This window comes from Arachis duranensis, chromosome 6, assembly GCF_000817695.3.
Source record: "Arachis duranensis cultivar V14167 chromosome 6, aradu.V14167.gnm2.J7QH, whole genome shotgun sequence".
Classification (NCBI taxonomy): domain Eukaryota; kingdom Viridiplantae; phylum Streptophyta; class Magnoliopsida; order Fabales; family Fabaceae; genus Arachis; species Arachis duranensis.
The window spans coordinates 78,717,656-78,738,642 of record NC_029777.3 but is presented as its reverse complement, the minus strand read 5'-3'; the positions used below and the strand labels follow the sequence as shown (position 1 = coordinate 78,738,642).

Below are 20,987 nucleotides of genomic sequence, written 5' to 3'. Positions count from 1 at the left end.
ATTGAGAACCGACAGATGATTAGCCGTGCTGTGACAGAGCATAGGAACGTTTTCACGGAGAGGATGGGAAGTAGCCACTGACAACGGTGACACCCTACATAGAGCTTGCCATGGAAGGAGCCTTGCGTGTGTTGAAGGATTTCAAGGAAGAGTTGAAGTCAAAGGACAAAGCATCTCCAAAACTCCAACATATTCCCCATTACTGCACAACAAGTAACGCTGTTATTCTCTTTTATTTTTATAATCAAATCTAGTAATTTCATTAAATCCTTATTGGCCTCCTGACTAAGATTAATAAAATAAACATTGATTGCTTCAAACCAATAATCTCCGTGGGATCGACCCTTACTCACGTAAGGTATTACTTGGACGACCCAGTGCACTTGCTGGTTAGTTGTGCAAATCACAAATTCGTGCACCAGACGCGTACGCGTGACATGACATGTACGCGTGGATAGAAAAATGCCCAGCGACGCGTACGCGTGACCTACGCATACGCGTCACTGCTCACACGTGACCTCATTAAAATAAAAATGCTGGGGCGATTTCTGAGCTGCCCAGGCCCAATTCCAACTCGTTTCTGAGAGTATTTCATGCAGAATTCAAGCTTGGGCAAAGGGGGGAGCACATAGTTGTAGGATTGGCATCATGTAGCTTAGTTTCTAAAGAGAGAAGCTCCCTCTTCTCTCTAGAATTAGAATTCTTAGGTTATTTTGCATATTAGATCTAGGTCCAATTTTTTGTTTTCATCTTGTTTCCTTTGTAATTCCTTGCTCTACTCTCTCAATCTCATAGTTCGTGATGTTAATTTTCCTTTTATGCCTCTTTTATGTTCATGCACTCATGTTGGATTCGGATCTCTTTTAATGCTATTTGATGTTTGATGTTCCTTTATTATTGATTTGAGTTACCATTGTTACTTTCTTGCAATTGGTAATTGTTATATTTTATTATTCTTGCACATTTACTATGCTTTCCTTTTATGCCTTCCAAGTGTTTGATAAAATGCTTGGTTGGATGTTAGAGTATATTTGTGAGCATTCTTGGCTTGGAAAGAGGAATTAGGCAATCTTGAGTCATTAAGACCCAACTTATGTTGGTGATCTAGAGTTGTTAGCTAATATTGTCTCCATTGACGCTAATTTTTTTCTAATTCAATTAGTAAGTTGATTAGGACTTTTGGATTGAGATTAGCTAGTCTTATTAGACTTTCTTCGAGTGTGAAGATAATATTATACCTTCTTCCATCGTCTGGGATGACGTAATATAAATTCTTGTTAATTATTGTTATGATTAGTGACTAGGATAGAAATTCTATGTTCTCAATCCTTGCCATGAATGTCTCTCTTTATTACTTGCTTTCTTTAATTGCTTGCTTAATTTACTTTTCTTGTCAATTAATTTTGTGCCCCTTTATCAATCAAACCCCTTGTTTCTTCATAGCCAATAATCATTCACGTCATTGCAATTCCTTGTGAGATGACCCGAGGTTTGAATACTTCGGTTAATTTCTATTGAGGTTTGTACTTGTGACAACCAAATTTTTTATTGGGAGGAATTTTTGTTGGTTTAGAAGCTATGCTTACAACGAAGTTCTTATTTCTATAAGAGAAATTTCTAGACCAATAAACAAATTTCTCTTCATCAGTCTCAGAGGATGAATCATAGTTGATCCTCTGGTATTGTCACGGTTCTGGTATGGAGGCCACTTTGGTGGTAAAAGGACAGCCACTAAGGTCCTTCAGAGTGAATTTTACTAGTCGACTCTCTTCCGAGACTCACGAGAATTTGTAAGAAACTATAGCCAGTGTCAGCGAGTTGGGAATCTCCCTAACAATCATGAGATGCTACAGAAGGGGATTCCAGAGATTGAATTATTTGATGTATGGGAAATTGATTTCGTGGGCCTTTTTCCTCCCTAATACTCAAACACTTTCATCTTGGTAGCAGTAGATTATGTGTCTAAGTGGGTGGAAGTAATAGCTTTACCCACCAATAACGTCAGAGTTGTGCTGAGCTTCTTATAGAGATATTTTTTCAGCCGGTTTGGTGTCCCAAGGACACTGATTAGCGATGGAGGGAGCCAGTTCTACAATAGATAGTTAGATTCACTCCTACAGAAATATGAAGTCTGCCATAAAGTGGCAACCCTCTATCACCCTCACACAAGTGGACAGGCTGAAGTCTCCAACAGAGAACTCGAGGATTCTAGAGAAGATTGTGAGTACTTCAAGAAGGGACTGGACAAGGAAGCTTGATGATACTCTCTGGACATACCGGACTGCTTTCAAGACCCTTATTGAAATGTCCCCATACCAGTTAGTTTATGGTAAGGCATGTCACGTGCCCATGGAATTGGAGCACATAGCTTATTGGACAACAAAGTTTCTGAACTTTGATGCCAAGGTTGTAGGAGAGAAAAGGATGCTCCAGCTGAATGAGTTTAATGAGTTCAAAAACTATACTTATGAGAATGCCAAGCTCTACAAGAAAAATGCCAAAAAGTGGCATGATAAAAGGATAGCCACAAGAGTATTTGAGCTAGGCCAAAAGGTTCTTCTTTTCAACTCTAGGATCAAGCTATTTCTAGGAAAGCTCAAGTCCTGGTAGTCAAGACCTTTTGTGGTCACCAGAGTGTCACCTTATGGTCATGTGAAACTTCAATAAGAAAACTCTGATAAAAGATTCATAGTCAATAGCCAGAGGGTAAAATACTACCTTGGAGGCAAAATTGATCGCCAGAGATCCACTCATCTGCTGACTTAGCAGAACTAACCATCAAGCTAGTGACGGTAAAGAAGTGCTTGTTGGGAGGCAACCCAACCATGAGTATCCTATGGTTTTTCTTTCAATTGATTTTTATTTTATTTATAGTTTTATTGGTTTCATTTTGTTTATGATCATGCAAAGTGTTTAGGACAGGAACAGAAGGAATCAACTCGAAGTGCTTTGGCGCTAAACACCAGGGTGAGCTTTAGCACCGGAGTTGGCAAGCTGAAGGCTGGTGTTAAACGTCAGGTGGGTGTTTAACACCCTGGATAGCATCAAGGAGTTGGCGTTAAACACCAGATGGGCGTTTAACGTCCATAAGGGGATCCAATTTTCAAAGAAATCCATGCCTCATAGGGCGCTAAACGGCAGCTGGACGTTTAGCGCCAATACTCGTCCAAAAAAATAGGGAGGTCCCATTCTGGCGTTAAACGCTAGGGGTAGCATTTAACACCCTAAATGGATTAGAACTTTCCAAAGTTGTTGCGCTAAACGCTCAGCTAGCAACGTCAAAATTTGAATTTTAAGATGGATTCTGACTGTTGTAATGGTCCCCCCCACCTCCACTCTCTCCCTTTTTGACCATCCTACATCTCTCTCTCCCCATCCCAACATCAAATCAATTTTTTTAAACCCAAATCATCTCCTTCAATTCACCATACTCCGTACCCAACCTATCTTCCTATCATATCTTTTCAAATCCTGATCAAATCTATCATTCCAAATTAATTTCCTTACCCCATCCTATAAATCCCACCTTTATTTTCACCTTCCACTACACCTCTCCACTACATCTCTCTACCCTCCTCACTTCTCTTTACCCTCTTTCTTCCTTTCCTTTCTCTTTTCCCTTATAGCTAAAACCCACTCCCACCCTTTACGCCTTTCCCCCTTTCTTTTTCGTTTTCTTCCCTTTTTTTCTTCACCCCATTTTTTGCATTCTTTCTTCTTATTTGCTTGAGGATGAGCAAAGGCTTTAAGTTTGGTGTTGAGGTGCTCCACTTTTCACTTTTTTCATATTTCCTATGGCACCAAAATTTGGAGAATCCTCTTCAAGAAAGAGGAAGGAAAAGGCTCCCTCATCTATCCCTTATGATGTCAATCGGTTCCAAACTAAAGTTCATGAGGATCACTATAATGAAGTTGTGGGCAAATAGGAAGTGATCCCAGAGGTCTGATTTGATCTACAATCAGAAGAATATCCGGAGATCTAAGAACAAATTCATAGTAGGGGTTGGGAAGTTCTAGCCAACCCTGTGACCGAGGCTGAAATTCTGAATGTCAGATAGTTTTATGCTAATTTGTGGGTGACTTACAAGCACATAAAGAATGTGAATCCTGAGATCAAGACTTGGCGCACTATGGCCTGAGGGGAGATCCTACAGTTCGGTTCGGAGAGAGTGAGGAAGATGCTTCAGCTACCGCCATCCAGAGATGACCCTCACTCTTACACTAAGAGGGTCAACACTGACCAAAGACTAGACCAGGTCCTCACAGGCATATGTCTCCCCAGAGCACAGTGGAGGAGGGACGCTAGAAATCAGCCATAACAGCTAGAAAGGCGCTATCTGAAGCCAATTTCTAGAGGATAGCTGGAGTTCATTCAGCGCTCCATCATTTTCACTAATAACCGGTTCAAGGTTACTGTTGACCGAGCCGTGATGATTTACTACATCATGCTCGGCAATGAGGTGGAGGTTCACTGTGTGATTCCTTAGGAGATATACAACATAGCAGCAAATGTCTTCACCTCAACTAGATTAGCCTTCCCTCACCTCATTTTCTGCTTATGCGAGGCTACTCGTATTTGTATTGACAGAGACACTTTTATTCTCATTGACTGACCGATCATTGGGAGGGGCATGGAGTATGCTCAAAAACATGGACAAGAACCACCTCAGGGACACTACTTTTCTTCTTGCAAGTACTGGGATCAGCTGGCGGCATCTATTGGGCAGTTGACATCTTTTGTTGTTTAGATGAGGCTAGAGCATAAGGACCACACAGTCCTTCTTCATCAGCTAATGGAAGAGCAGCAGAGGCAGAGGCGCGACTTGGATGCGCTGAGGTGCCAAAGAGGATTCCTGAGAGGGAGCAGCAGCCACCATGACTGAGGTGGTTGAGTTTCATTATCTTTTTCTTATCTTATTTTCTATCTTTTTAGTGCTTTATTTTATTTCTTATTTCTATTTGGAAAGCCTTTGCATGATCAGTAGTAGCACTTTATTATTTCTAGTTTAGTTATTTACTTTGTTATTTTACGTTTATTTTGAAAAATTGTATCATGTATTACTCACTGAGCTTGAAAAAATTAAAAGAGAAAGAAAAGAAGTGGTAAAATACATGAGGCTTGAGTTATATATTATGAGTTATTCTGATTACTTTGATTTGGTGGTATTGTCTATAATTCTGAATGTATGAACTAAATAGTGCATATTTGATCTTGGAGTTAAGAATGTTGATCCTGAGGTACAAAATCTTAGAAAAGTATTATGAATTCTCTAAAGTAAGTGAGAAATTGATTCTTGAAGCAAAATAAACAGCAAAAAAAAAATAAAAGCAAGGTCCAAGGCTTTGAGCAGCAATGGTTAGGAAGGTAAAAAATGATTAAAAACTCAAAGAGTTGTTTTCCTAACTATATACTTGTAGTGTGAATATGTCAAGTAATCCTTGAGACAGAGCACTAAGAGTCGAGACCAAGTACAATTACAGAGTATGCCAAAGGCTCTGAGCACCACTAATTGGGAGAAATTAAAAGAAAAAAATTAGAACTCAAAGAGTTCCCCAATTAAGTGCTTGTGGTGTTTTCTGTGCCAAGTTAAGCTTGAGGACAAAACACTAAGAGTCATGGCTAGGCTCAAGGTGCAAAGTACCAAAGAAAAGAAAAGAAAAAGCTGTGTTCAAGGATTAATCAGAGCTTCAAGAAAAAGAGAGTCCATAATATCATCTGAGTTCTAGTTTTGAAGGGCATCAATATTTCTGAACTTCAAAGGATAGTGAAATGCCAACCCTATTTAGAATTAGAGTACCATAAACCCCACTCAGTGATTAGAAAAGAGCTTAAATGAACACTCAAGTTGTAGGCATTTCTCTCTTCTAAGTCCTATATTGTTTTTAGTTGCTTGAGGACAAGCAACAATTCAAGTTTGGTGTTGTGATGCGTGAGCATCTTATACCCATTTTCTGCTTATTTTCTAGTTAAATCTAGTTACAATTTAGTAAGTTTAATTATATTTTGGTGTTAAAATCCTCTTTGGATGCTACTTTGAGTTGTTTTGGTATTTTTATTATTTCAGGTGAAATTAGAATCAATTTGGCAGAATTTCGTGCAAGAAAGAGAAGAAATGAAGCTGCCCCTTTGGGCGCTAAACGCCAAGATAGCATTTAGCGCCAGCAAACCAGCAAAATCAGAGGCATTCTGCCTCCTTTGGGCACTAAAAGCCAAAGCTGGCATTTAACGCCAGGCAATTTGGATCTCACCTCACTCTTGGAGCATCTTTATTTGGATTTAGCTATTAAGTATTATTTTATATTTTATTTTTGTAATTTTTATTTACAAACAAAATCTTTTAGTTTTAGAATTTGTTATTTTATTTTAATTCCGAATCAAATCAGGTTAGATACAAAAGGAAAAAGATTCACTCTTTAGGGGAATTTTTTGAACGTTCGCACTTTCATAATTTTAGAACTCTTGTTTTCTCTGTAAGTCATGAGCCACTAAACCTCCTTGGTTAAGGTTAGGAGTTCTATTTATTTTTATGGATTAGTACTATTTTTTTCTATTTTAATTAATGTATTAATCTCGTGGTGAGTTAGGGGAGATGGTCGTAGTCGTGGTCGTGGTTAGGTTTTAGTTTATTATTGTAGTCATGATACTCCTTGTATTCACCTATGTTATATTTGTTATCGACTTTATCTTTGTTAGTGATTTATACCAACTTCATCGTTATTAGTTAATTGTACCAACTTTATCTTTATTAGCAATTTTTTCTGTGTGGTTTTAAACACGTATTTATTTAAGAAAGATAAAACAAATGATGGAAACAAAAATTATATATCCAATGCCAATAAACCAAATAACATTCCCATATAATGATAACTTCGGAAAAATTATTTAAGAAATGCTTGCTTGAATGCACGGAGGTCAGATCCTGACAGCATCTGCTATGATTTTCTTGCCTTTCAATCAGACTTTGTCAAAACTCTTAGATTTTAGACAGAAAATACTTGAAATCACCATAAAACACAACAACTCATAGTAGAATCTAAAAATGTGAATTTTACACCAAAACCTATGAAAACATAATAAAACTTAAACAAAACATGCTAAAAACTATATGAAAATAATGTCAAAAAGCGTATAAAATATCCGCTCATTAGTCAGGTACTTTGAAAACATGCCATACTAACTAAGTTGAGCAAATGCTTCTTGGCATTTCTTAACAAACAAGTTCTTCAACCGCATATACGTAGATCGAGCGATGGCTGCAACGGGAATGTTACGCATCCCTCTTAGCATAGTATTGATGCACTCAGATAGGTTGGTAGTCATGTGGTCAAACCTTCAGCTAGAATCACAGTGTCGCAGCTAGATCTCTTTGTGAAACGTGTTTGCCCACGTCACAAATTCTGGATTGAGGTCTCTTAATGCTCTCCTGTACATCAGGGAGTGTTTTCCTTCTATACACTTGAACTGACTCGTGAAATTAGCAGGCATATACAATAAGCTTGGTTTGTCCCTGGAGGATGCCATCCACTACTCTCCTCTTCCATTATGGCATGTATCGCTCCAACTCTATCAGATATGGCAAGAATATATTATCGTGGAGTCAAATGCTGCTGCAAATTTCTTATAAAGAACGACCAAGACTCTAACTTAACCAATGCAAAAGTGATGGAAAAAATGTTTGAGTTGTCGTCTTGTGCAATGGCCATTAATAGAATCCCTCCGTACTGCCCATACAATGTGTATCATCAACAGATACCAGATGTTTGCAATACTTGAAGTCTTAAATACAAGGAAAAAATATATAAAACCAAACTCTGGAAGCATGCCTTCATAACGTGGCACAAGCCTAATATTATGAATAATACCAGACAAACATTGCTCAATCGCATTTAGCAACCTCGGAAATTAGTTGTATGACTCTTCCTAATTCACATAGATTTGAGCAATTGCTTTTGCTTCGCTATCTAAATCTTTTTGTACAATAGCTTAAATTTTTAGCTCTATTCTATTGCTCCTTATAATACTCTAATTGGAACAGAAAGGTTACCTAAATTGATTAATATGACAACCAATTTTAGATATCTTATAACAATAACATGATAAAGAAGTAAACATTTTTTCAAAAAAAATGCGAATATGAAAAATATTTACCTTTTATCATGGAAAATATCACTTTGCATATCAGGTTGCTATCAAGATTTGAATAATTTTGGGACACTGTTGGCACCAAGCACGTGTGCATAGTCTCGTATTTACGAACCTCCCAATAACCAAGATTCTATCGATATGCAACCCAAATGCTCCACTGACAACTTATAACATAATATCTATACCAACAATAATATTTCAGATAATTAGATTCAACTATCCAATACTCTACACTCCGACGAATGTTGTAGTTCTTGATGACAAAGTGAACAGATTCTCTATTGCAAAATCTATGGCCAACCCTTAGTTTCACGCTCCAAACTATGTTATAGTCATCAGCACCCCAGTCCAAAAGATATCGACTCTACTTGCATAACATCCAGATCCAAATTGCTTGGAACTTTGGCTAGGCCAGGAAGTGATAATGATGGTAGCAATATATGTCGTGAGGAAGTAAAAGACGATAATTGAATTTCTAGGACAAATTTTGTATCGTCATCGCTGTCTCTATCAAAACCAGATTTGACCCACTCTTCATCAGACTCAGACTCTTCTTATGGGAGATTTGGTTCTTTTCACCTAACTAAGTCTTGCTGCCCAACCTGTTGGGATTGCACGTGAGAGAGAAGAACTACCACTAAATCAATGTAAAATTTCATCACTTGTTCAGTCACAATTTTTTCATGACAATCGAACATAACTTGCACGTGATCGTCAAGTACCGAATATTGCTCATGGCGTCTAGTGAAATGCCCTAATACTCAACTTTTCAAACATTCTTAGTTCCAAGCATAGTTATTAAATCTGATTCGTTCGATTGAACCGAAAACCTAATCACCAATATGGGTTTGGTCATCATTTGAACCAGTTAAGTAATTAATCCGATCAAACTTAGTCAAATCCAATAAAATCCGGTTAGATCAATCCAAAATCGGTTAACCCGACCCAGTCAAACCCGACAAAAGTAAAAAAAAAATATTATTTTCTATACATAATGTTTTTTATTAAATATATTACATTAATTAAATTATATTTACAAATTTAAACAAAAATAATATTTTATTAACTACAATATATTTTTTATTTCTATGATTGTTTTTTTATAAATACTTAAAGAGTATAATAAATATAAATTTACGAATATTTGAAGAGTATAATAAATATAAATTAATTGATAAGATATTAAAATTTAAAAATAATAATTAATCGAATACAAAATAAAACTAAAAAAAAAGATATTTATTATAGAAATAAAAAAATAAAATAAAATTTTATATAATTATTTAATTATGATCGGATCAATCGGTTCAACCTATGATCCTCCAGTTGAACTAATAACCCAATAATCTAATAATCTGATCGATTCGATTACCGATTCAATTTTGATAATTATAATTCCAAACATTTAATGTTGACCAAAATTAAACTTTTAAATTTTTAAACTCTGTTGACGAATATAACTACCAAATATGCATAACAATAAAATTACTGCATTTAAAATGTGTACCATCATCTTTGTGTGATATTATTACATTGGGCAAAATAACAACTACTATACTCTTACTAGTCATTTTGGAGAATTCGTATTCATGACAAAGAAGAGAGAATAGATAACAGATAAAAATTATTGGGAGGAAATGATATATATAATAATCCTTTGCAAGAAATTCACATACAATTTCGCATATATCAGATGCGCTATAGCGTTATCACATTATTATGTTGTCAGCGACTACCTATAATAACACTCTTATTGTGTTGGCAGTATCTACGTTACAGTGTTAGTTTATTTCGCAGTCAATAACTATACTATGACCTGTTTACATAATAGTTATAGAATATTTAAAATGATAAATATAAATTTTTTATTTATTAAAAAAAACCCGTTAAACTACATGATGGAATAGCAGTATATTTGCCGTTTATTTTAATATAGTAAATTTTCTTTATTTTTATATAGGTTTACCTATTATTCCTTTTTCTGAAATTAGGCTGGTACTTGGTATATTACATAGCCAATTATATAAAACTTTTGAATTTTGCTAAACGAGTATTTTTAGAAAAAAAATAAAAATATAAAGAGAAAGCTTTTTATTGAAAAAAAGGCAGCAGTTGATACATTAAATGCTATGAAATATGGATATTTTGATGAGTTATCGTATTTACGGCTGCGGTTGTTTACAGAGACAAGATACTAAGACATGATTACAGAGACACAAAATCATGTTTAGCAAATGAGACATAGAAAGAAACAGTGTATTCAGAGACACTGAATTAGTGTATTTTGTATCCATTCTGATAGGAAAGACACAGAGACACTAATAAAGAACACAACTTATTTTTCATTCTTTTTTTCATTATTTTTGTTAATTTTTTATAATTATATTTTTTATTATTATATTTTTCATCTCAAATTTTTTGAAAGAAAAAAATGAGAATAAATTAAATTTTTTTAATTTGTTCTAGTTTATCACCAAACAAAATACAAAAACATAAAATTTTGTGTCTCTGTCCATGATGTCTTATCCTGTCCTATTCTCAGTGTCTTGTCCTGTCCTGTTCTCAGAAACAAACGCAGCCTACGTGTCTGATACATTTCGGACACCACACTTATCGGTAGTCATTCGACACGCGTGTTTGCAGTGTCAAACCGTATCTTAATAAAAAATAAAAAAATATTCTCTGGACACGCTTAAACATATTTAAATACCATCACGTGTTAATGTGTCTAATCTTATTCTTAACATGTATTTTTGAAATGAATTTAAAAATAATATATATTATTATTTATTAAAATAAAAATACTTTAAAATCAACACCTGAATCCACCAGAACGAATTATTATATAATTCGAATCAATTGGATTCGAATTATGCTAACAAGTAATTCGAATTAATATGATTCGAATTACTAGGAAGGCTACAAACTAATGAAGTTCGAAACAAGTCATTTCGAATTATATCAAGCTAATTCGAATTTACTTAATTCGAATTACTAGGAGAAGTGGATTTTTGAGAGAGGTTCGAATCTAGTTGATTCGAATTAGGTGAAAGTTGAGTTACGTAGTAATTCGAATCAACTTGATTCGAATTACAAGGGATTCGGCTATAAAAGGAGTTCGAGCCAAGTTCATTCGAATCACTTTCTCATTCTCCAACCCCACCAAATCCCAGAGAAAAGACCAACATTCAGTAAGAGTGCGACCAGAGCAGCTGTTTCTGTCGATGGGGGACGATCCGGGAAGGCTTTATCGTTTGGATGGAGTAGCTCATATCGCCGGTGTGATCAACGACGAGGTTAGTGGTTTATGAAAGCGGTTTATGATAGCGGCATTTGTTAATGGTTTTTAATAATGGTTTATGTTACTGCTAGTGGTTTAGGATAGTGGTTTAGGAAAGTAGTGTAGGCTAGTGGTTTTCGTTAATGGTTTTTTATAGCGGTTTATTTAAGTGTTAGGTGTGTATGCAAGTGGTTTAGGCATGTAGTTTTTTTTAGTGGTATTTGAAATTATTTTTTGTAAGCGGTTTGTGTTAATGGTTTTGGATAGTGGTTTTAGTGATGGTTAGCGGTTTGGGGTTGTGGTTTAGGTTGGTGGTGTAGGACAGTGGTTTTTGTTAATGGTTTTTTTTAGCGGTTTATTTTATTGTTAGCGGTTTAAGCAAGCGGTTTAGGCCAGTGGTTTTTGTTAGCGATTTTTGTACTCGATTTTTGTTAACGGTTTTGGATTGTGGATTCAGTGATGGTTTAGCGGTTAATGGTGGTGGTTTATGATAAATGTGAAAATGCATATGTTTTTGTTAATGGTATTGGCACGTGGTTTGAGTGAGCGGTTTATGTATAAAATGTCGGTCGTTTGTTTCATATATCTGTTACCTATCATGATTTATTTACTGGTTCCTTATAAAATATATGGCTTATGTTAGTGGTTTGTGCATCTGTTCTAATTATGCGGTTTATGTACTGGCCAGCCTTGTCGTTGCATATCCAGCGTTAGGCGGCAACAGGGGATGCGTCTTGATGAGAGGTATGTTCCGTACTTGCAGATGGCCGGACTTTACCATCTTGCGAGACTGAACGACAGATGGTTCCGACTAGACGAGCCCCTAGTCAGCGAATTCGTCGAGAGGTGGCGGCCTGAGACGCACACCTTCCACATGCCCTTCGGAGAGTGCACTATCACGCTTCAGGACGTCGCATACCAGCTGGGTTGCAGTCGACGGAGATTACGTTAGTGGTTGCCTTACCGAATTCCACCTTTACATTGAGGGTGGGAGACCTGCTTGGCAGTGGTTCCATGAGTTGCTCGGTGTTTTACCTCCCGAGAACCAGGTGCAGAAATTCGCAGTCAACTGCACCTGGTTTCAGGAGACATTTGCAGAGTGTCCAGACGGGGCAGATGACGAGACAGTTAGGCGCTTTGCCCGGGCCTATATCATGATGTTATTGGGTACGCAGCTATTTGCCGATAAGTCCGGCAATCGTATACACATCAGATGGCTACCTTATGTTGCTCGGCTTGAGGAGATGGGTCGCTACAGTTGGGCGTCGGCGGCACTAGCATGGCTGTACAGGTGCATGTGCCGAGTCGCCAACAGACATGTGGTGAAGTTAGCTGGCCCGTTACAGTTATTACAGCCTTGGATCTTCTGGAGGTTTCCCACTCTTAGACCATCTGGGTATGATGAGATCAGCTGGCCCCTTGCCTCGAGGTACCGTTGTTGTTTTGTACTATATATTCTTCCTGTTTTTATTTTCAATTATGCAACCAATTCTTCTGTTTTCTTGTATGCAGATGGTCTGGTTACAATCCTGGGATTAGCAACAAGGGACCTCAGGTACAGATGGCTCGCATGCAGATCGACTTGTTACAGCCTCGGCAGGTAAGTACGCAGAACATTTGTGTATCTGAAGTCATTGTTTCAGTTTATAGCTCTTAACTACGTGTACAAACCATTTTATTTTGATTTTTTCAGTTCATATGGATGCCCTATAGCGCAGTCGACGTCATCCAGGTTGTCCATCCTGAGGTGTTGGAGCCTCGGCATACGATGTTATGGCGATGCAGGACGTCCTTGATTTATTTTGCGGTTGTCGAGTGGCATCAGGTTGATAGAGTTTTACCTCAGTTTGGCGGCGTTCAGCCCATACCGTCTCCCGCCCTGAACATCGACTTCCTGATGTCGAAGGACGGGAGAGGAGGTGACCGTTGGTTCCCGGCACAGTACCCTGAGTGGCATCTTCACTGGCAGGAGCGCGCTGATCACATTCTGCAGTTTGACATCGTGCCCGATCCCGGACCGTCACATGAGTTCTTGACATGGTGGTATCAACACGGAAAGAGGTTTTTGTCGCCGGAGATGTTATTGGGGGATCCGAGAGGTGTTCCTATACCAGATGAGGCGACGCAGAGGGGTGCAGGCCGAGTTCCAGATATGGACCGGGTCGAGGATGTGCCTGACAGACGTCGTATTGAGCGGAGAGCACGAGTTGGGACACGTCGTAGCCAGCGTGAGTGGAACTGGGTGGATCAGGCTATGGATGCCGGAGACGGCCCAGTTAGGGGTGGGGGGAGAGTTCGTGGTCGTGGAGGCAGGAGGAGGGTGGGTGCCCAGATGCCTAGGGGAGGTGATGTTGCGGGGGTTGATAGGGCCCATCAGGGCGGGCATGATAGTGGGTCCCATGGATCTGGTATGGGAGATCCCACGAGTCACACTGACGCTGGGCTTGGTGGTGGAGGTCTTGGAGATTATTTCGTAGGTGTTCCCGGTGATGATCATACCCTTCAGGATAGTACTACATGGGTGAGTCCTGGCTCGATGTTTGGAGACTTACTTGCTAGTGATGGCATTGTGGCCGAGTTCGGTGGACCGTATTTCCTTGATGATATCCGGACCATCATGCAGGAGGATGAGGCTGCAGCCGGACGGGTTCAGACGACAGGGACACAGGCACACCTGGATGTAGATCTGAATGAGCCTGCCACGGTAGCTCCTACGCATCCTTTTGCCATGGGTGGGACCCCAGCATCGGCCCAGAGTATTGGATCACACTCAGTTGTCAGCCCGTCGTCATCCAGACCCGTGCATGTTGCACCTATGACCCCGAGACAGCCAGTTCCGGATGACAGCGACGAGTCGATTGAGGATGAGGAGCCACTTATACGTAGGGGTTACCGTACACGGGTGCCACGCCGTTGCGGCACTGGATCGCACCTATTTAGATGATTCATGGATAGTGGTGTATGTCATGTTGTTATATTTATATTGTGTACCTTGTTGGTTGGTTATCATTGTTATGGTATGTACTTTGTTATTATGTTATTTGATATTATGTTATGTACTTTGATGTTATGTTATTCGTTATCAGTCATCCCATGATATAATGTTGTTTGTTTTAAATATAAATTTCAATCATTTAAAAGACATTCAGCAGAAATATTTGGTACGAATAACAAGTTTCATTACACATAGGAAACAACTTAGTTCAAGACATGTGTTAATACATTAACGAATAAAAACACTTATAAGACAAGTACTAATACATTAAGGAATAAACACAGACATAGCAAATCTCCTACTGATTTCCAGCAATCCCGCTGGGGCCTGCGGCTTGTGGACAACTACGCCTGGTGTGACCTGGCTGCCTGCAGAGGCCACATCTCTTTGGCTGGTTCGGATCTGCTTCATCCATGTTGGTGCGAATTCTTGTGGATCTAGGACGACCCTCCCTCGTACGCCTCATACTCGGATCCGGTATAACGGTAGGCCCGGCATAAGGTGGCCAGAAATCCTCTGGAATGGGAGGTGTAAATCCCATCTGATAGACACCGAAAACGGAACTAAGGCGATATACCTCGTGGACGTAAGGCTGCCATGTAAGCCGTGAATAAGCACAACATGCCAGTGCGTGCGGACAGGGAAAATGAAGTGCTTGGAAGTATCCACAATCACAAGTCTTAGACCCTAATGAGACCCTGTACGTACCAAGAGAGAATGAACCTGTCGGAGTCGTCTCAGCAACGGTGTACTCCGAGTTATCCCTGTCATAAACAGTCACCGTGAAGTGCCTGGCTGTCCTCAGGTTGGCCTCGATACACTTTACTAGGTATTGACTGAATTGTTGTCCAGTACCCATCTGAGCCTCAGCCTCCCTACCCTTACGGACAAATAGCTCAGCTAGCCTTCCGTATGTGGCCTTCACCAGCGAGCAAACAGGGAGGTTTCTAACCCCCTTCAGGATTGAGTTGACACATTCCGAAATGTTGGTCGTCATGTGCCCGAATCTCCTACCCTCATCACAGTACTGTGTCCACAACGAATACTCGTAGGGGTTCGCCCAGTCACACATTTCCGGATTCTCAGAGCGCAGAATGTCAAACCAGTAGTCGAACTCCACCTCGGTCTTGGCATATGCAGCGTTAACAAGAAGCCTCCGGGCATCTTTTCCCTTGAACGTCAAGGCAAAGTTCGCTGCAACGTGTCGAATACAGAACGCCCGGTACGCAGCAGGGGGTAGCCATCCCCCATCCGGAGCCTCTAGTGCTGCCTTGATGTCGTTATGCCTATCTGAAATAACTAACAGACCCGGCTGAGGTGTCATGTGCTCACGGAGGTGGGAAAGAAAGAAAGACCATGACTCAGCATTCTCACCCTCAACTAGTGCAAATGCCACCGGGAGGATGTTCGAGTTTCCGTCCTGTGCAATGGCGACTAGCAGTGTTCTCCCATACTTCCCATATAGATGGGTGCCATCAATACTCACCAAAGGCTTGCAGTGACGGAATGCCTGGATACACGGGGGGAAAGTCCAGAACAACCTATGAAAATAAACCTGAGACTCGTCAACCTGTCCCCCAACTCGAACAGGGCAAGTCCTGAGGACGGCTACAGTGCCAGGCGTCGTCAGCTGAACTCCTAAAACCCACCTAGGGAGCTCATTGTACGACTCGTCCCAGTCCCCATATATGACGGCAACGGCCTTCTGCTTCGCCATCCATACCCTCCTGTACGTAGGCCTGAACCCAAAGTGTGTGGCCGTGGCATTTTGAAGCACCTTGATGTTCACAGCTGCATCAGCCCTAACCATCGGCATAATGAAGGTGGATATGACATGGTAGTCCAGACTCCTATGGTCGCTGAAGATGGAGCTGGCAAGACATGTATGTGGTCCATTGTATCGCTTCACTTCCCAGATACCCTTCCGTTGTCGGAGACTCAACCGAATTAGCCATGTGCACCCATTCCCAAACTCAGAACACTTTCCCACATACCTGCGGTAGTCAGACTCAACGACCTTGTACTGGACCCCTCGGCGGATACTGTACGTCTTCACACTCAACATCGCCTCATCTTTATCCTGAAATTGTTGGCCAACCTGGAACTCGTTCATACCGGCAGACCCCTCGGTGTCTCTAGCGCCAAATCCTGAGGGCTGCAGAGCGTTTTCGTCCTGCCGCATGGCACCCAGGTCCAACGAGGAAAAATGGGGTGGATACTGCTGTGTGCCGGAACTAGATCCACCTGTAGCCCTTATCGGAACAGTAGTTCCAACATCATCGCCGCTTTCATCAGCGATCATTTCCGGCTCCACGTCATCGTCATCTGGATCATCAAACAAACCATCACTAACACCAGCCGGTGTGGGACAATGTACCTCGGTGGGAATATGTTCCCCATACCGAACCTCGTCTCCAACATTGCCGCTCAGATCAACGGCAAACGAAGGGGACGCAACAGGCTGCATCGGTGGCTCATACACAGGAGCAGAGGATGAAGCAACAGCAGGTCTCGAGCTCGAGCCGGCAACCGCGGCTATAGTATTGGCATTCCGGTTCGAACCACCCGAGCTAGATACCACATCAACCAACTTTACCAACAGCTCTGGTGTCCTTACCTCGGGAAACTGCCTACGAGAAAGAAACATAACCTGCAAGTCCTCCTCACTACCGATTGTGAAACAATCAAACTTCACGGTGTCATGGAGCACCGCTGTTGGAATGCGGTAGAAAAACTTCTTGACCCTTTTAACTCCTTCAAGACCAAGCTTCTCCAGCACAGAGCTAACAAGAGCATCGTAGGTGGTTGTTGGCGTCACGATAATACATAGGGGATCTTTATCAGTGAACTTCACGCCGGACCGAGTTTTTCTCTTAATCGACCCTTTGTAATGTACCAGAACTAGGAAACTCTCCTCACTAGCCATCTCCCCTCTTTGTTGAGAGCAACATGAGTTCACAGCATATATATACAGCCCTTGCTCGCACTATATATATATAATTCGAATCTATATATTTCGAATTATGTAGTATCACAAGCTAACCTAGTAATTCGAATTAACTTAACTCGAATTGGTTAAGTGTAATTCGAAACAAGTTGTTTCGAATTACTTAATTATGTGTTCTTCATAGTAATTCGAATTAACTCAATTCGAATTACTTTAGTTTGTTGCCTGAGTGTAATTCGAACTATATCAATTCGAATTACATGTAACTATAATTCGAATCATATTGATTCGAATTATATAATAATTCCTCCTGGTTGATTCATGTATGGATTTTTAATTTGGCTGAATTGAGTAATTTTGAGCTCTCCTTGGCTCATTTGGGTTTTTTACCCTTTTATATATGTGTTGTGTTTAAATATCTTATAAGATTTTAAATTTTGTGTGTCTGTGTATCATAGATTAAAAATGTTATTAAAACCAAAAAGATTATTCATTTTTTTCAATAAAAATTTCACATTTTAATAAAATTTTTAAATATTTAAAACAAATAAATTAACAATAATAATATTTGATAGCATTAGTTAAGATTATTTAAGATTTTTATTACTCCATCAGGCATCAGTTTCATTATATTTATCTTATTTGTAGATTATATATTTGAAGGTTTTAAATATATATTTATTTAAAAAATCTTAGCATAAATTTTCCTTTTCAAATCCACCATTCATAATAATGTAATTTAAAAAGAGAAAAAAATTTTATTTATACAATTTCTATAATTTTTTATTATGATCAATATCTTTTTTAGATAAATGTGTCTTTTGTTTAAAAATAGATATATAAAAAAGAATTTAAATATATCGAATATATTAATATTTTAATAATTTTAAGGTTAATTTTAATTATAAAAAATAAATATAATATATATCTTAATTAACATTAATAGTTAAGATTATTGGAATACCGTTTAAAAACTTTCCGGATATGTATACTGTTGAACACTAGTACCTACAAGATTTCTTAAATTTATCCTAATCTGATGCGTTTGCTAGCAAAAACAATTTCGTGAATTAGAAATTAAATGTGCTTACTTTATTACGAAATGGTGATGGAAACATGAGGTCAGAGAGAGAGAGAGAGAGATGTGGTTAGGGGCATTCTCGTCAAACACAATTTTAAAATTATTAATGAAAGGAGACAAAAGAACTGTTGAATAAACAGAGACAAGTTTGACAATGACATCAAAAGTCAATAGGCCACGTCAACCCTTGCCTTGCAGCACCACACCTACTTTGGTCAAATAAGTAACAACCCCCCTTCAAAGAGAATCTCTCGCACACACAGATTGATGAAACTGCTTTTATCTATAAAATGAAAACAAAACTAAGAATGAAACTACTCAAAAATACCTAGGAATTTAACATCCTTTTTCACCACATCATTTTGAAAAATTTTTAAGTGTATTAATATACTGATATTTTAATAATTTTTAATCGTTAATTTTAATTATAAAAAAATATATAATATATATAATTAAAATTTACTTAAATACCAATAAACTGATATATTTAAAAATTTTGAAATTTATTTTGTTAAAAGTGTAATGCAAACCAATTATCAAATCAATCACTTTCGCGTTTATTTTATTTTATTTTTAAAGAATATGGTTTCTAGAAGTATTCCATTCCATAGCTAGATATATATATATATGTGTGTGTGTGTTTCTTTTGGAAAAAAATTCATATTCATTAAAATAAAGTGGTCTTTCATTGTCAAAATAAATCAGAAATTAATATCAAAAGAAGAATATTCTACCCTTTAATAATAACAACCAGGCAGCTAGAGAGGAAACAAAGGGGAACATGATAATAAGAGAGTGCCGTTCATGTTTTTGATATATCTATGGGCTGTTTGATATGTGGCCCTAACCGTGTAGTGTGTGATTCATCACCTCGAATTAATGTAAATAATTTGTATCACTGTTTTCAAAATAACTTATATATGTGGGTGAAACAAAAATTAGATCTTTATTTTTTTAATCTTCAATAGACAATGAAGATTAACTATAGTCTTGGTTTTAACTTTTAAGACCAAGACCGAATCGATCACTTTAATTGGATTAATAAAAAAAATTAACTATTAAATTAATCTAATTTTAAACGAAAAATTAGTTATAACTAGTATTTTTATCCGTAATAACATCACGAAAATATAAATTTTTTAAAATTGCAGTCTACTTTGTTCTGACAGTGCAGTATAGATTATGCATGGTATAAAAGATTTATAAAATCAAACTATTTTTACAAAAAAAAATCGTAAGTTGACAAAAGTCTCTCTAACTAAAAAGATCAAGATATCTGTAAATAAAAAAATCAAATAATAAGATTTTTAGTTATTATTTTTATATGAAAAGTCTAATTTTTATTAATAATTAATTTTAAGGGTAATTCACTCAACTAAGCCAATGAGTGAATAAAATTACACCAATCAGCCAAAAGCAAAACTGGTTCATGAATCAACCAGAGTGGCATTTCTATGTAGTTCGAATTAGGGTAATTCGAACTTCACACTCTATGTAATTCGAATCAGTCTTATTCGAATTACACACACACGCACACACCCACTAATTCGAATCAGGGTGATTCGAATTTCACACACACGCAATTCAAGTCCAAAGATGAAAAGTGCAGAGGGTACTGCTGTGTCCCAGAGCTATAACCACCTTTAGCCCCAGCTGGATTACTCGCTGCCATCTCATCGCTACTGTCATCAGCAATGATATCCGGCTCTACATCATCATCGTCAATATCATCCAGCAATGCATCGCCCAGACCAGCCAGTGCCGCACACTGTAAAGAAGTCGGCACCATATCCACGATACCAACCTCTCTGCCTCCACTATAGTTGAGATGAACAATGAACGTCGGGGAGGCGACAGGTTCTTCCAGAGGTTCATTCACAGGGACGGATGAAGATGCACCAACAGGTCTGGAGCTAGAACCGGCTACCGTGCCTATAGCGTGGGTATTCCAGTTCGAACCCCCCGAACTATATACCATATCAACCAACTTCGCCAACAGCTCAAGTGTCCTAACTTCGGAAAACTGCCAACGACAATAAAATAGGACTTGCAAGTCCTCACCACTCCCTATCGTGAAACAATCACACTTCACGATTTCTTGCAGCACTGAGATCGGAATGCGATAGAATAACTTCTGAACCCATTTTACGCTTTACAGACCAAATTTCTGCAGTATAGAATTCACAAAGTCATCATAGCTCGTCATAGGCCTGATAAAAATATTGAGAGAATCCTTATCAGTGAACTTCACACCAGATCGTGTTTTCCTCTTAATCGATCATCTGTGATGAACCAACACTACAAAACTCTCCTCACTAGCCATTTTTTACTCTAATGAGATCAATCACGTTCACACCATATTTATACACGTCTGGCCCTGTATAATTCGAAACAGTATCATCCGAATTATAGCTTGAGTAATTCGAATCACCCCAATTCGAATTACTTTGGATTGCGTGTGTATGTAATCCAAATCACCCTAATTCGAATTAGTGTGTGTGTGTAATTTAAATCAGGTTGATTCGAATTAGTGGGTGT

At 38.5% G+C, this 20,987-nt stretch overlaps 1 protein-coding gene across 1 annotated transcript; it reads right to left on the bottom strand.

Moving 5' to 3' along the window:
* Nucleotides 1-14,719: 14,719 nt before the first annotated feature.
* LOC107494263 (uncharacterized) lies at nucleotides 14,720-17,347 on the bottom strand. Its single transcript, XM_016115316.1, has one exon. It carries the CDS (start codon nucleotides 17,345-17,347, stop codon nucleotides 14,720-14,722), a length of 2,628 nt encoding a protein of 875 aa, XP_015970802.1.
* Between the last annotated feature and the right edge of the window lie 3,640 nt (nucleotides 17,348-20,987).

What these genes read in the sequence shown, in the direction of transcription:
- LOC107494263 (XM_016115316.1), bottom strand. Translation starts at nt 17,347, where the DNA reads ATGGCTAGTGAGGAGAGTTTCCTAGTTCTGGTACATTACAAAGGGTCG.